General features: G+C 36.9%; 2 protein-coding genes across 9 annotated transcripts in view; one reads left to right on the plus strand and one right to left on the minus strand.

Moving 5' to 3' along the window:
- Positions 1-1,119: 1,119 nt before the first annotated feature.
- Positions 1,120-11,303, minus strand: nthl1 (nth-like DNA glycosylase 1). Its single transcript, XM_087238158.1, is given in 8 exon segments — positions 1,120-1,322; positions 3,983-4,244; positions 4,332-4,437; positions 6,407-6,566; positions 9,219-9,389; positions 9,461-9,714; positions 10,913-11,139; positions 11,141-11,303. Coding segments are annotated over 8 exon segments (1,317 nt in total). The 5' UTR covers positions 11,176-11,303; the 3' UTR covers positions 1,120-1,220.
- Positions 11,304-11,880: 577 nt separating this feature from the next.
- tsc2 (TSC complex subunit 2) overlaps positions 11,881-16,504 on the plus strand; it is a 76,539-nt gene continuing 71,915 nt past the window's right edge. For all 8 annotated transcript variants that reach the window (XR_015475855.1, XR_015475856.1, XR_015475857.1 and 5 more), the window contains exons 1-3: positions 11,881-12,029; positions 15,232-15,386; positions 15,471-15,557. Coding sequence is in view for 4 of the 8 variants with exons in the window: in XM_087236216.1 (XP_087092342.1) it covers positions 15,252-15,386; positions 15,471-15,557 (222 nt within the window). In the remaining 4 variants the exon portion in view is untranslated. The remainder of the gene's footprint in view (positions 12,030-15,231; positions 15,387-15,470; positions 15,558-16,504) is intronic.

A 16,504-nucleotide genomic window follows, 5' to 3' on the forward strand; every position in this document is an offset into this window, starting at 1 on the left:
GGAACTCTTCCTCTTCGCGTGCTTTATGGACAGATCTGGGATCAGCTCATGTTGCTCACACTGAGTGAATAACAGACTTGTAACTGACCTGGAGGGACCATCAGCTGCTGTGCAAGGCTTATTCGCCCACTGCATTTAAAACTCGCCCACACTCTCACTTGCAGATCTGCAACACTACCATAAAACATTCAGCTAGAAAATTGATTTTGCTCTTCTCATATTTACTTGTGTAACTGTGATGGAGTGTAGGTGTAAACACAGATTTGATGTGTGAAGTAATTACTCTTTTTTTTTTTCGGCCGTTCTGCCCTCTAGTGTTGATAACAACCAACTCAATCTTGGCTTTGCAAAGGATCAAAAGTGAAGGTACATTTATAACGCTAGAAACTTAATTAACTTAACTTTTTTTCGGTAGTAGTTTGCTAATACATGCTTCAGTGAATCAAATTGATGAATGTATAAATTACATCTAATTTGTTAATTAAATATATGTTTTCTGTGTTTTGAGGGATATTTAGAGACTGTTTTAGATGTTACTGTGGGTCAAACTATACAAATCGTGCATCAAATTTTTCTTTTTTTAGGCTACATGCAGATATAATGTTAATAATGTTATAAGGAATGTGTTTATTGTTGTTAATACTTAAGATGTCTATCGGTGCTCTAGAACTGCCAGTTTCAGACTTAAATGATATTTTTCCTTGCATTGATTCACAATGGTATAAACCATTATAGGGGGAATCAAATGTATATTTATATAATACATTTTTAATAATTAATATTAAAAATATAGGTCAAAAATCAGAGAAAGCTATTTCTATATATATATATATATATATATATATATATATATATATATATATATATATATATATATATATATATATATATATATAATTTTTTTCATGGTCTGTTAAAAACCACTTGGCAAATATTTATAAAAAAATTTCAATAACAGGTTGGGTGCTGTGCTTTGTGGGATGTTCTGTCAGCATTTTTCATTACATGTAGAAAACAATGCAATGAATAATGGAATAATAAAAATAATGAATGATATAATAAGAGGCTTTTGATATGTGCTGTTCTGAACCTTTAAAACAAATATTAAACACTTTGTAGTTTCCATTTAGTTACGATTTATTAATAAGCAATTCTACAAAACTAATCTACTGATCCTCTGCTGTGGTTTGTGTCTGGTGTGAAGGTGCAGGTCTGTGCTGTTAAGTCTGTCCAGATAGTGGCGCTCCTGCTCTCCCCTTCCTCCTGTTTCTGGCAAGAGATGGAGTTTCTTGTCTTGATGCTGACAGATCCTGTTGGTTGAGCTATGTGATTTGAAAAAAAATCACGATATAAGTCATCTCATGTTTTGATACACAGTAGTCAACATTTGTGAAATCAATAAAAGTTTTATATATATATATATATATATATATATATATATATATATATATATATATATATATAAAAGTTATATAGGTTATAAAATATATATATTAACATACACAAACATACAGTTGAAGACAAAATTATTCACCCTCCTGTTATTTTTGTTTTCTTTCCTAAATATTTCCCAAATGATGTTTAACAGAGTAAGGAATTTCTCACAGTATTTCCTATAATATTTTTTTCTTCTGGAAAAAGTCTTATTTGTTTTATTTAAGCAGTTTTTAAAAGCCATTTTAAGGCGAATTCATTAGCCCCCTTAAAGGGCAGAAATTTTTACCCCTTTTTCAAGATTTAAGCTAGGTCTTTTGTGTCTCCAGAATGTGTCTGTAAAGTTTCAGCTCAAAACATCCATCAGATTATTTATTATAGCTGTATGTAGTTGTTTTTGTGGCCTGTGCCTTTAATGCTAGTACTGCCCGCCCACAGTTCACACGTGCCGGTCAGAGTGTGCCTCAGTCTCCGCCTCGGCACAGTGACAAACAAAAAGCAAGCAGATCTCACATAACGTTTGTGAGAAATACTACAGTAAGAACTTTCCCAATGATTATTTGATGTATTTGTTGTGGAGTTGCAACGAGTCACACACAATGTCGTTGTGTGACATACAGACAAACACACACAGCGCACATGTTTAACTTTACACTGTTTTTGCACGCAAATGTGACAGGATACACTGCTATGTGGATATCCGTTATGTAAAGGTACAAAATAAACCTAATTTAATGTCCACAAACCGGGATTGAAGGGTCTTCCTTAATAATTGTACTGACATGTGGCTGAGGTGATAAGTAAATCGCTGTAATTCTTTAAATTCACTGCTTTAAAAACAATTAAAACTTTTAAAACTCACTCTTGATCACATTTGATGATAATTGATGATCACAGAGAGCTGAACAGATCTTTTAATCCCAGTTGCTTTGCGCACGTCCTGTCTTGTTGATATGATTATACGCATTGTAACTGCTGTCATAAAGCAGTGGTATTTTGTTTCCACTAGATGGCGCTAGTGTACTTTAAACGTGTTTTCTTCAATAACTTGTGATTAGTTTAATATGTATAATTTTTGATAATTTTAAACTGCTTATTGTTTACTTAATTACTGATCTATCTCTTTTTTTATTCTGACGGTTTTGGACGTTTTTTAATTTCATTCCCATCTTGCCCAGCTACAATCCTACCTCCGGGTTTGGCACTCGCATGAAAGTGAAAGAGGAAAGTAACGGCAAGATTTAAGGACGTTTCTTTTGTAAGTTATTAGTGCTATAATCAAGAATTCGAAGGATGTATCCCTCCTCTCTTAGTTTACAAGCAGGCAAAGTGGTATGTGAATGTATTTTTGTTCATTAATTATTTTAAAGTTGTATGCTTAATCCTTATGTATGTGAATGTATCTGATGTTGTTATTGTAATCATTTATACAGTTCTACGGTGTTGATGTCGGCATCTGTGTCGATAAGTGCATTAAACATCTGTGAAAAAGGAACCTCAGCCTTCGCGTTGTGACTAAGGGCGGCATACGCATTATTACGAAGTTATGTTAATATGCGGCTGTATATCAATTCGGTTGGCGGGGAAACCACACTCTTACGTCACGTTGCGGTCGGCCTCAAAATAGGAGGGATTTGGATCCTATTTTAACATCAGTAAATTAAAAAAAAGAGGCTTATTGTCTTTATATCACTCCAATATGACTGAGGACTCTATATCTACTGTCACGTTTAAAGTGATCAAAACAATAACAAAAATGGGAACAAAAGATAGTGGACTCAAGTGCAGATTTTTATATAATATAGTGCAAAAACAGTGAACAAAAATCCAAAAATATCAATGTGCAAAGTAACAAACAAACAAACAAAACAAGAAACTAAGGCTGATAAACACGAACTAGACTATAGCAAGAAACAAGAACAAGATCAAGAACAACAACTCGGAATAACAGACTTACTGGAACTGGAGACAAGAAAGACAATCAACGCGATAACAAACAACGGTGGAATGATGGAATATATAGTCCAGATAATCAACGGTAACACAGAACAGATGTGATGACAGATCAGTGTGTGTGTTCCGGTGTATGCGCGTGGTATGTATGGAATTGTAGTCTTTCTGGGACGCTGTAGTGCCTTCTGAGTCCTGATGCACTACAGCGCCCTCAGGTGGTCACTGACGGATGTGACATTTACAGACTGTTCTGTGCAAACAGCTTACAAAAGATGATTTTTACCATAGGTGCTCTTTAAGCAATGTTTTTTCCATTGTCTACCGAACAAACCACTGTTATACAATGACTTGCCCTAATTAACCTAGTTAAGTCTTTAAATGTCAGTTTAAGCTGAATACTAGTGCCTTAAAAATATGTAGTTAAATTTTATTTACTGTCATGGCAAAGATAAACGAAATCAGTGATTAGAAATGAGCTATTAAAACTATTACGTTTAGAAATGTGTAAAATAATCTTCTCTCAGTTAAACAGAAATATACAAGCGGGCTATTTATTCAGGCTTCATCTGTATATTGTCATATAGCACAGCTTCACCTGTGGGCCGGTGTTTTTCCTCCTCTGATGTGAGACTCTGTGTGCAGATGTGTCCTCTGGTTCCTCTTTAACCAGCGCTGTCGGAGATGCTAGCTTGTTGTTGGGTTTTGCAGGGCTGGACTTGATCTTTTTGCTGGGAGATGATCGGTGTGCGGAGGGACAGGTGTGCTGGTTTAAACACACGGAGCACAACGGTCCAACAGGTAAACACACCTGCTGCCCGAAGCCCACCAGCAGCCAGTTGATCTCGCTCCACAGATCTCTACAAGAAAAGTCATGATGCTCAATAGAAATAGTTTGTCTATTAGAGATGAACGTTAGCAACAACAGGAGCGAAAATAGAGGTTACCGTGGCAACCACTCCTCAAGAGCTCTCCGTGTCTCCTCTGGTGTCTTGGTCTCCTTCTTGGTCCATCCGAGGCGGTTTGAAATACGGTGCACGTGGGTGTCAACACCTACACAAACATACACACACATTTAGAGAACAACTTCCAATTTAAAGGTCTCATGAAGTGCTTTGAAATGTGCAGTGTTTTGATGCAATCTCAACTGAAAATAAAAAGAGGGTGGGGCATAGATTAGCCCCTCCCCTTTTATAAAAACAGCCAATAGCATTTTGTTTTTAACACAGCTCTGCCAGTCAGAGTGGTTGAGCTCAAGCGCATTACATGAGAAGCAAATGAGAAGAAGGGGGCGGGGTATGTTAGACACTAGAGAGCATATGATTGGTCCGAAATATGAGGTGAGGTGAATAAAATCGTTGATCCATTTAGGCTGAAGTAACAAACTGCAAACTTTGGAGGTTTATATCAGTTTTATTTCTTCTCAACGTGAATTTTGTCACTGTTTTGGAGCACACTAGCTTATACATATCTGATTCTAACATCTAAAAAACATCTAATTTAACAAGACCTTTAAAGGTCTCATTGAGTAAACATTATAGGATGCTTTGAATGAACACTATATACTCATCTCACCAGCAATTGCGTTTCTCTTGTTTCACTTCCACGGTTTTCAGCTTTACTCTGCTTCATACTACCATGATAGTAAGTGTTCAATACTTTACTCAACCATCAACATGATTTCAGGAGGAGTCCTGTAAAATGATGAAGACTACAACTGCCCTGATTCCACACTTAGTCACACCATCATCAAACTACGCCTTTGTTTGTTGTGAATACATTATCTAAATTATCTAACGTGCCTTTACTTACACTGGCTTGACCAAAGTATCTTAGTGTTTAGACTTAAAGGATAAACAAAATCAAAACTAATCATTTGATTTTGTCAGCTAGTTTTGTAGTGAACAATTCATCCGTGCATGTCATTATGAAGAAAAAGAAAATGTTCTTTGTAATCTAAAATTAAAATCTGAAAATGCACTTCCTGTTTGTTTTGAGTTAAATTCTCAGATTAATGCTGTTTCTCAATTCCAAGAACGCAGAGAACGGACTTGTGTTCTTGTGGAGAGCGGTCTTGCCAGGTGTCCTCGGAAGGACAAACTCAGGAGACCGCGAGGGCAGAGAAGGCGTCCTTTGAGAATTGAGGTGCTGCGTTCTTCCTGATGGTCACATGACCTTCACGTGTTTTAAATAGTAAATTATTTAAACATTACAGCACTCATACAACGATTTATTGCTTTTCCTCTTTTTAAAATATATACTTTGCATAAAAACATTATAAATATACTCTGCACAATATAAATAAAACAGATTTTAATACGAATTTCAGCAAACAAACACCCTTAATGTGTTTATTCCTTTATTAGGATGTTCATTCATGGTAATGTTTACTTTCACCGTTTCATTTACGGAAACTCCTGAGGTAAATAGTTCATATCTATGAACTTTAATAATAAATCTAGATAAAATGCTGCGCTTCCCACCTCCAGCCGCAATGACTTCTGGGACTTCCAGAGCGAGTTCGGTGCTAAAGTCTGCATCGGTGCGTCCTCGATATCAACAACACATCCGGGAAGTTTCACGCGTCCTCCGTACTTGCGGTCTTGAGTATTGGAACTGAACTTAGGCAGCTGTTGATGACGTTTCACGAGAACACGAGGACGCAAGACCGCTGAAGAACGCATATTGAGAAACAGCCTAGGTCTGTCTGAGGTATTGGGCGTGGCTAACATACTTAACCACACCCCTCCAGCTGTCAGTTTTAACAACAAACAGATATGGTGAGCAGGAGAATTCTGTTAGGTTGTAATAACTTTACCCAGACCATTTTCCTCATCTTTCAGAATAAAATGGCTAATTTACTACATCCAATCAGCATAATAAATGTATAGTTGAAAAAACAAGCCACTCCCACTGTTTCCTCATTTAATATTCTGTTTCTCCAGGAACTGCATCACAATATGAGAAAAAAGGTTGCAGCTTCTGGTTCATGCGGACTTTAAGGTGTTAACTTCCTGCTTACCAATGCCTGAAACCTGATTCCAGGCAATGTCCATGGCCAGGTGGGCCATCTTAGGTCCAACGCCCGGTAGACGTATCAGACCCTCTACTGTATTAGGGATGTCTCCACCGAACTCCTGCTGGATTAGAGCTGTGGCCTGTTTGATGTACTTCACCTTTGTCTAAAACAGGGGTTAAGTTTTGTTTAGCTATGTTTTGATCATCAAGCTTTTCCTTTAATTATTTTTGATAACAACAGCATACAAACTGAAATTACAATATAATGACATATATCAATTGAACTACACTGCCCTGTGGTCCCTTAAAAAACAAGTAGAGCAATCAAGAATGAGCGATCAATAGAATACAATACAAATCATTGCTGAGTCCTGATCATTGCTTTGTGCAATATACATGGAGTTTTTGTCAGAAGCTGTAAACTACGATGGAAAAACATTTACTGTTTAAATTCCAGCATAGTGCATCATAAGTCATGTGATTTTGTTGAACAGATCATATAATAATAATAACGAGGTGACGCGGTGGCACAGTGGATGGCATGTTCGCACGTTTACAGCGAGAAGGTTGCAGGTTCGAGCATCGGCTGGGTCTGTGTGGTGTTTGAATGTTCTCCCCGTGTTCGCGCGAGTGTTCGCGGGTGCTCTAGTTTTCCCCACAGTTCAAAGACATGCGGTACAGGTGAATTTGGCAGGCTAAATTGTCCGTAGTGTATGAGTTTTTATGGATGTTTCCCAGTGATGGGTTGTGGCTGGAAGGGCATCTGCTGCGTAAAACATATGCTGGATAACTTGGGGGTTTATTCCACTGTGGCGACCCTAGATTAATTAAGGAACTAAGCCTTTTGGACAAAGCAGCATTTTCAGTACATTGTAAAACATCTGAAATGTTGTTTTGATCATTTCTATAATCCCTCAGCCAAAGTCTGTCATCACAGTGGTTTAGTATTATTATTATTTTTCTATTATTATTTCCTCCAGAACTGTCTTGACTATTTGTCTGCACTTCCAAAGAGTGTCTCACTCTTCTAAAAACCACAGCGCGTTCATTACATTTCATCTTCTGAGGTGCAACTTATTTATTATAATATCACCATAATAGCCTTATCACCCTACAGCCCAATACTGGTTACTCACTGAAGCTAAGCAGGGCTAAGCCTAGTCAGTGCCTGGATGGGAGACCACATGGGGAAAAAATAGGTTCCTGTTGGCAGTGGTGTTAGTGAGGCCAGCAGGGGATGCCCAATTTGTGGTCTGTGTAAGTTCTAATGCCCCAGTATAGAAAAGGGGACACTATACTCTCAGTGAGCGCCATCTTTTGGATAAGTCGTTAAACCAAGGTCCTGACTCTCTGTGGTTATTAAAAATGACCATGGCACTTTTCGTAAAAAGTAGAGGTGTAACCCCGGAGTCCTGGCCAAATTCCCTTCATCAGCATTATTGATCATGGCCTCCCAATCATCCCTGAATTGGCTCTACCACTGTCTCTACAATCCACCAATAGCTGGTGTGTGGTGAGGGCACTGGCACCATTGTCATGTGGCTGCCGTTGTATCATCCAAGTGGATGCTGCACACTGGTGATGGTGTGGAGAGACCCCTCCCATGATTGTGGAGCGCATTGCATGTATGGCCACGATAAATGCCCTATATAAATACACACATTACATGACATATTATAAAAGAAAAAAGTCCCACAGCTGCTTCTCCTACAAAACTACATTTTTCTGCCTGATATTTAGCTCCAGTTTATCCATAGATATACACATTAGATGTTGTCTACCCTGTTGTTGTCTATTGGAAGGAATGTGTCAATACAGCCGACATTTTGGTACAGGGTAGTGCTCCTTTGAAATGAATGCCGGACCAAGGTACAGTGGAGGACTGTGGCCATCCAAAGCCAGAGATATACAGATATACACATATATCTATGATCGGAAGTTTTCCTGGATGTTAGTATGTCATTTTTTTTTCTAATTACGAAAATTATAATTTTACATCACTTTTCTACATTGATAGATAAGTGATTGCATTGGCATTCCTGACAAAAAGCTTGTGTTTGTGTGTTCGGAAATGTACTATTCACCCTCCCTATTAAATTTGATCTAATCATGTCCTGAATCACACCTTCTCTCCTGCTTTCACTGCTCATACTGACGGAGGGAGCGTTTCGTTTGTGAATGAATGTCCATTATGCACGACTCTTTCACTAGCTGACAATAATACAAGTTTCTGGGAGCGCAGCATCTCGTTGTCATATTTCTTTAGCATTGTTTGCTGATTTTATTCAACAAAACTAGCATAAGCTGGGTATTTAGTGCGAGTGGTGCTACTTATGGTGAATGCAGTAAGAGACTGTATTATCATCAATAACGTGACCTGTTTAGCACTAAAGTTCAAAACATACAAAAACGTAAAAAACTTAATCTTACCTACGAAATGTTCTGTCTTTGTGCTTTGTTTTCTTTGTTTGCTCATTACTACACCTGTAGACAGCGCTAAAGTCCCGCATCTTAACGTAATAACACTGTCTTGACTAGTGCAGTTGAATGACATTTGTCCTGGGAGCACTGTACCAATGTGGCGGCGCTATTGACGCATGCTCAGGGTCCCTATGCGATATCTAGTGTATATATCTATGCAGTTTATCAGGAAGTGACAATTCTGTTCTCTTTGGCTCATTGGATGGAAACGCTGCTTTATTTGCGAATCTTTATGCCATTTTGCAGTTTTTAAGTTTGGATGGAAACTTAGCTATTGTCAAAATACGTTGCTCTGTTTACACATACATGGATTTGAATACATGTGTGTCATTTACCCTCCAGAAGCCCACTGGGTAGATGAGTTTACCCAAGGTCTCGTCATCCATCTTCAGGATGCCGTCCACACTCAGCCCATGCTCACGTAACCTCTGCATAGCACCAGCCGTCACCTGATCTTTCGTTTGACTCGACAACATTAAAGAAATCAGCACCTGGTAACGTCGCACCTAAAGAAAGACAAAGGTAAGCTGATTGGCTGTGGATTACCTGTGCTGATCTGTGATTGGTTCTCCCTCACCTCAGGTAGTGCCTGTGTGTCGTAGCAATTCTCTGCTCCCATTTGGTCCACAGGAGCATCTCGTTTGCTCCGCATCTCCCTGATAAATGACAGCTGCGTTCGCCAATCACAAGGCTCCCTCTTAAGCCCCACCCCTTCCATTTCATACTCCACCTTCAAATGGCCCCGCCCACGTTTTCTAGGTGACAGGAGGGGTTGATCTGGTTCTTCTTTCACTTTTGAGGTTGTGTTATAGGATGTTGATTTCACACAATCTGTAAAATACAAAAAAAAAAAATATTTCATTCAGGAATATTGAGTAGGGGGCGGAGCTTTCTTTTTGGGCATCATTCCCTCATAGCAAACTAACGGTAAGATCGGCGTGGTTAAGACTATCGTGGCAGAATGTTGATGTACTTCCATTAGAATATTGAGTAGGGGGCGGGGCTTTCTTGTTGCGCATCATTCACTCATAGCAAACTAACTATAAGAGGGGCGAGGTTAAGAATATTGTGGCAGAATGTTAATGTACTTCTAATAGAATATTAAGTAGAGGGCGGAGCTTTCTTGTTGCGGATCATTCCTTCATAGCAAACTAACAGTAAGAGGGGCGTGGTTAAGAATATTGTGGCAGTATGTTGATGTACTTCCAAGGAAATACTAAATAGGGGCGGAGCTTTCTTTTTGCATATCATTTCCCTATAGCAATCTAACGGTAAGAGTGGCATGGTTATAAATATTGTGGCAGTATGTTTATGCATTTCCAACGGAATATTGAGTAGAGGGCGGAGCTCTTTTTTAGCGCATCATTCCTTCATAGCAAACTAACGGTAAGAGGGGCGTGGTTAAGAATATGGTGACAGTATGTTGATGTACTTCCAACAGAATATTGAGTAGGGGGTGGAGGTTTCTTTTTGTGCATCATTCCCTCATAGCAAATTATCGGTAAGAGGGGCGTGGTTAAGAATATTGTGGCAGTACGTTGTTGGAAAATTGAGTAGGGGCGGAGCTTTCTTTTTGAAAATCATTTCCGCATAGAAAACTAATGATAAGAGTGTCGTGTTTAAAAATATTGTGGCAGTATGTTGATGTACGGAATATTAAGTAGGGGGTGGAGCTTTCTTTTTGCGCATCATTCCCTCTTAGCAAACTAAGGGTAAGACGGGCGTGGCTAAATGGCTGAAGCCATGATGTCAACAGAGACGGACCACTACTCCAAATGCAGAAGCAAATCGTCTACCTTTGATTGAAGATTACTAAAACAAACTTTATTTTTTTAGTGGATTAGCTTGCACAGATTAAGTGTTTACCTAAAGAATAACAATGTGCACTAGCAAAACCAGCATTGCATGTTTTAATTTCACACGGATTTTAATAAGTCACATGCATTAATTATAAAGAGCACAGATCAATAATCATATAAATATTGATTATTTATAATATTTAGGAAAAGTTCAGTGCAGTTCATCTCACCTGCAGGATTGTGTGCGTGTGTTGGATCATCTGAAATACTCTTCTCCAGTATTTCTGCTTTCACTTTTGGAGGCTCATCTTCAGATATGAGCCCTTGAGCCATTCTTGATCTCAGTCTGCGGATTCCGTCTTTATTTATAGTACTTTTCCCCATAGTCGCGGTTGCAGAAGAGTCTAACGCAGCTGATGTGAAATATGGAGAGTTCATTCTTACAGTCAAACGACGAAACATATACATATAAAGTCCAGCGTGGCTTTAACATTAGCTGACATTTCCTGAATTTACGTGACAAATATCATCTCAGTTTTACTAAAAGGCACTTCATAAAAACAACATCACAATCCATGCTTACGAAAACCGATGTCCGACTTCTGAATGAATCATTCGTTTGAATCGGATCTTTCACCTCAGCGGTTTGAATGGTAATGTCTAGATGGGATACAGCTGCGGATGCTCATTAATAGTTTGTGTATATCAATTTTTGTAACATTGTACAACAATAATTAATATTTTTACATTACTGTGAAGTTTAATTGTTAATAGAATACAAAGTTAATATGTTAATAGAAAACAATATAATGGGTAATATAATAAATAATATGAATAATACTCGATATGATTACTGTTTTTACATTTCTGTGATGGTTTTAAAGTAGGGGTAGACGTTAACATAATACAACTTATGGGTAATTTAATCAATATTATAAATAATTATGGTCAACTCCCGACCGCAGCTGTATCCCTTCTAGAAACAACTACCGGTTTGAATGAATCATTTAGAAGAATCACCGAGTCGCTTGATTGCGCGAGAAGGAACTAAATCGCGAAGTTCTCAGTCAACTGTAGTTTCTTAATACGCCTGCGCCTCTGAAGTGAACGCGCCTTCGATGAGCTTTGAACTACAATTCCCTGCTCTACCCAGTCAGATGACATGTTTTTAAAGGAAGTGCATGCCTTTGCATTAAGCATGACTTCCGGCGGGCAGTAAAGGGGGCTGGTGAGAGCAGGGCAGTTTTGCTGGGGGACGCTGTCAAATAAATGCACAAATCAGGGGCGACTCACTTATTTAACGGTACATCGTCATCATCATCATCTCGCACCTGTCCCTCGCAGACGGTAAATAACACTGTTTGTTTATTGCATTGGCTTGTCTATGGTCTGATCCTGCGTTATTTATTTATTTAACCTTGTTTATTTCGTGATATCGGGACTTTGCATGTATTTAAACTCAGTGATTGCCTTTGTTTATATCTAGGTGACATGTTCTAGTCTTGTTTACTTATAAATGTAGGCTTTTTTGTGCTTGAGCTGAACTGGACTGTCACGAGGTGTCAGTCGTTTGGCTTCTGTGCATTGTTTTCTGCCGTTAGATGCAAAACATTAATGCGATATATTGTTGTTTATGCTGCAAATGAGTTTGTTTACGTCAGTGGTTCTCAAAGTGGGGGTCGCGGGACAATGACAAGGGGTCGCTTGGTGATATCCAAAACTCAAATAAATTTTATTAAACTATTAGAATTACCATATTTTATTCATAACCGACAGAATATAGTTAATAGTTGCATTAAAGTAACAGCAACATAAAAATAACAATCAGTCATCAGCCTTTAATTTTAAAAGCAAAATGTAATTAAATCCATAAATTACTTTAAAAAACATTATATGGCTAATAGACTATTGCATTTTTGTGTTGTCAATAAGCTCATGTTTATATTTGCCTATAGTTGTGTCTGCAACGTTTACATATTTACAGTACAACCACCTTGAAAAATGGGGGTCGCGAGCCACTGATATGATTAGTTTTGGGGTCGCGAGCTGAAAAGTTTGGGAACCCCTGGTGTGATATTTCAGGTCTGACAATCCAAACATGCAGATCTGAGGTCTACTAGTGCTTTTAAACAGTAGTGACATGTCCCAGAGAACACATATTTAAAGTTGTTTTTGAGGTAAAGTTGGTTTTATATTCGCACATTCGTTCATTTAACTGTCTCTATATTGTTTACCTCGCCGAATTGAATATTTGCTCAGAATTAGCATGTAAATATGACTGCAAAACAATATTAGCACTATCTAATTGACTGTAAACAATGCTGTACTTTGATAATCATTGGCTGCTAATATGATTTCCCTATTTAGAATTTTCCAAGAATATTTTTCTGAAATTATATTATTAAGGAGAATGTCTGAATATCTAAATATAAAACCAACTTTACCTCTACAAAGTTGTTTACTTTTTTCTGAACTAGAAACTCTACTATAAGACTATTCGAGGACTATTTTATGTCTTTTATAGCATAAGAAATCTTAAAGTGACTGTTCACCCACAAATGTGATCATTAACTAACACTAAGCTTGTTTATTGAATGTGCGAAAATAAAACCATCTTTACCTCAGTCAGTGCAGTGCCAAAAATACTCTTTAATTGTCATTTAAAATTTTTATACTTCACCCGTATCCTTCAATGATTCAATTATTTAAAGAATCGCAAAATTCTGTCGGATCACTTACTTGTTAAATTTTAAATAACACACATCTGACAAATGATATCAATTTAGAATAACTGAAGAAATAACAGAAAGGTTGACTAGTCGTTTTTTTCTTATTATCGGTTTTATTTTACAATTTTGACATCTGTTGATTATATTTTATCTCAATTTTCATACTTTAAATCATTTATCAGACTTGTCATATTTAATGCATTGAAAATTACTTGTGTAATACGAGCAAACTAGACTAAAATTGATCTGTTTGGAAGAATTTTCGGTTTAACCAATATATTATTCTATTTAAATCATGCTAATGTTGTTTTGAAGTCATACTTGCTTGCGATTTCAGACCCAGTATTCAAAGTAGCGTGGTAAACAATATAGGGACGAAGTCACAAGTTGTCATTGTTTAAGAATGAACGAATGTATAAAACCATCTTTACCTCAATCGGTGCAGTCCCAAAATACTCTTCAATTGTTATTAAAAATCTTTATACTTTACCCGTGTCCTTCAACAAATCAGGACCAGGGGTTCTTCTCTACTGGTTTGGCCATGGGACCCACATTTTTACATGGTCATCAAGCCACGTCCCAAATTTTTAGGAGCTACAATACAATTTTAGGAATTATAATTAATTTGTATTTGTTTGCTAACATACACAAGTAGTGACCGATAAATCATCCAAGACTTACAAATAAACAATACTTTATCTCTGTCATTTAACAAAATGTATCAAATTATAGAAATATTACAAAGTAAAAACGACAAATAATGTTAACAGTAGTTAGGGAAAGGAAAGGTTCAGTTACCATGAACTAAACTGAACTGTTAATAAAACATGTTGTCTGGTTTCTAAATGTCGTTTTAAATTAGAAGCCTCTCTTGTGAGAGCACCTCACTACTTATGACACACTGAGGATTTAAGTCTTTTTTTGTCATCAATATATTTAAATCCACACTTTACATATTCGGGGTCGTACTTGCGCTTTGACATATTTGTTTCTATAATTAAAAGAAATTTAACATGTCTAACAGTAGGGTTGCCGTGCACGCATTTCAAAATAAAAGTCAAAATAAGGTTAAAATTAAACTTTTGTTGTTATTTTGACCACACACTCCGCGACCCACTGAAAATGTTCCCGCGACCCACCAGTTGAGAAACACTGATTTAAACTCGTAAAATTCTGTCGGATCACTTACTTGTTAAAGTTTCAATAATACACATCTGACAAATGATATCAATTGAGAATAACTGAAGAAACAACAGAAAGGTTGACTAAAGTTGTCATTTTTGACTGATTATCGGTTTTATTTTACAATTTTAACACCCATTGATTATATTTTATCTCAATTTTCACACTTTAGATATTTGTCAGACTTGTCATATTTAATCAATTGAAAATTACTTGTTTAATAGGAGCAAACTAGACTAAATCATATCTGTTTGAAAAAATTATCGGTTTAACCGATATATTTTTTTATCTTATCACCCATCAAATATATTTTATATCAATATTTATAATTAAATATTACAAGTTTGACAAATGATTAAAATTGAAATTAACTGAAGAAATAAAAGAAAAGTTGATTAAAGTTGTCGTATTTGACTGATTATCGGTTTTATTTTACAATTTTAATACCTGTCAGTTATATTTTATCTAACTTCTCATACTTTAAATCATTTGTCAGACTTGTAATATTTAATGAATAGAAAATTACTCATGAAAGAATAGCAAACTAGACTAAGTTTAAATGATTTCACCCACATTTTTGCTTTTTATTTTTTATTACTTATCTAAGCCACTAAAGTATGTCTCATTCTCTGTTTCAGGCTCTCTCACTGCTGTTAAAATGAATAAACAGCCCAGTAAAGAGTCGTTGAGGGACAAATTTAAGGGCATTTTTGGCCTCGGGCCCACTAGGCCACACCATAAACAAGCAGACAACAAACCCTCTGAATACATCATTACACTGGACATCCTGATGGTCAGAAATACTCCAATATCTTCTATGCTTCTTCATGACCTCATATATTATTCCTTACATACTCTCTTTCTTCCGCTCATTCAGGAGCTCACGCCGGAGTACAGCCTGAACCATCGCATCAGGATGGTTAATCATGTTTGTGAATTGGCGAAAACGAAGAGGTTTGAGGAGGTGAGGAGGGTGTTCAAATCTTTGATTTAAGTCTACAACCTCAGAGTCATAATCTTAAGACCTTAAAAATAGTGTGTTCTAGGTCTTAAATTTACATCTCTAGGTTTTAAAGGAGCAGATTTTTTTAAAAGTAGGTTTGAGGTAAAAGTAGGCCGAGTTTAGTTCCTATCTATTTATCAGCCTTGAAAATAGTAGTGTTTCATTTGTTCGTGGGTTTTAGTATGTGATGAATCTACAGAAGAGTCAAGCTTTAATTAGGAAAATTATCTAAACCTTTTGGGGATTTTTTTGAGAGAGATGCTAATGGTCTAATCTGATTCAATGATTTATGCTAAGCTATGATAAAAGTGCTCCTGTGAGGTCCGGAAATGGGCTGAACAGATAAAAAAATGGTTAAACTTAACTGTTTAACCCTTGCATTGCTGTAAAATTAGCATATGTCTTTATTTTTACAGTAAATGTCCTGGTAACGCTCTTATGATGGTATAAAATTTAGTTGTCAAGTCAATTGTGTGTTAAATACTGAAGCTTTTATCACAGTGTTTCTAAAAAATGAGCATCATCTAGGAGTAATAAATTATGGAATGAAAATAGTCTCTGTGCTGGATCATCTACTAAATATTAGTATTCAGAATCCAAAAGTTGATGCCTAGTCATTTAGCTTCTTTTAACTTGTTGTTGCCATAGAAACATTCTTACAGTTAGAATCAGTTATTTGCCTCATTTAAAAAGAATACGCTATACAAGAGCCCCTTTCACACATACAGACCTTTCCGGAAAATTACCGGCAATTTTCCGGAAAGGTTGTATGTGTGAACGGGTCCTTTTTGAAAATACCGGTAAATTCGTTCTGGCTATTTTCCGGAAAGAGAAGTTGTAACATTACCGGCAATTTGCCGGAATGCTGCGCTGTGTGAACGCAGAAGGAATATTTCCGGAATAAGCGC

The sequence above is a fragment of the Danio rerio genome, chromosome 1, assembly GCF_052040795.2.
Source record: "Danio rerio strain M-AB ecotype USA chromosome 1, GRCz13ab, whole genome shotgun sequence".
Classification (NCBI taxonomy): Eukaryota; Metazoa; Chordata; class Actinopteri; order Cypriniformes; family Danionidae; genus Danio; species Danio rerio.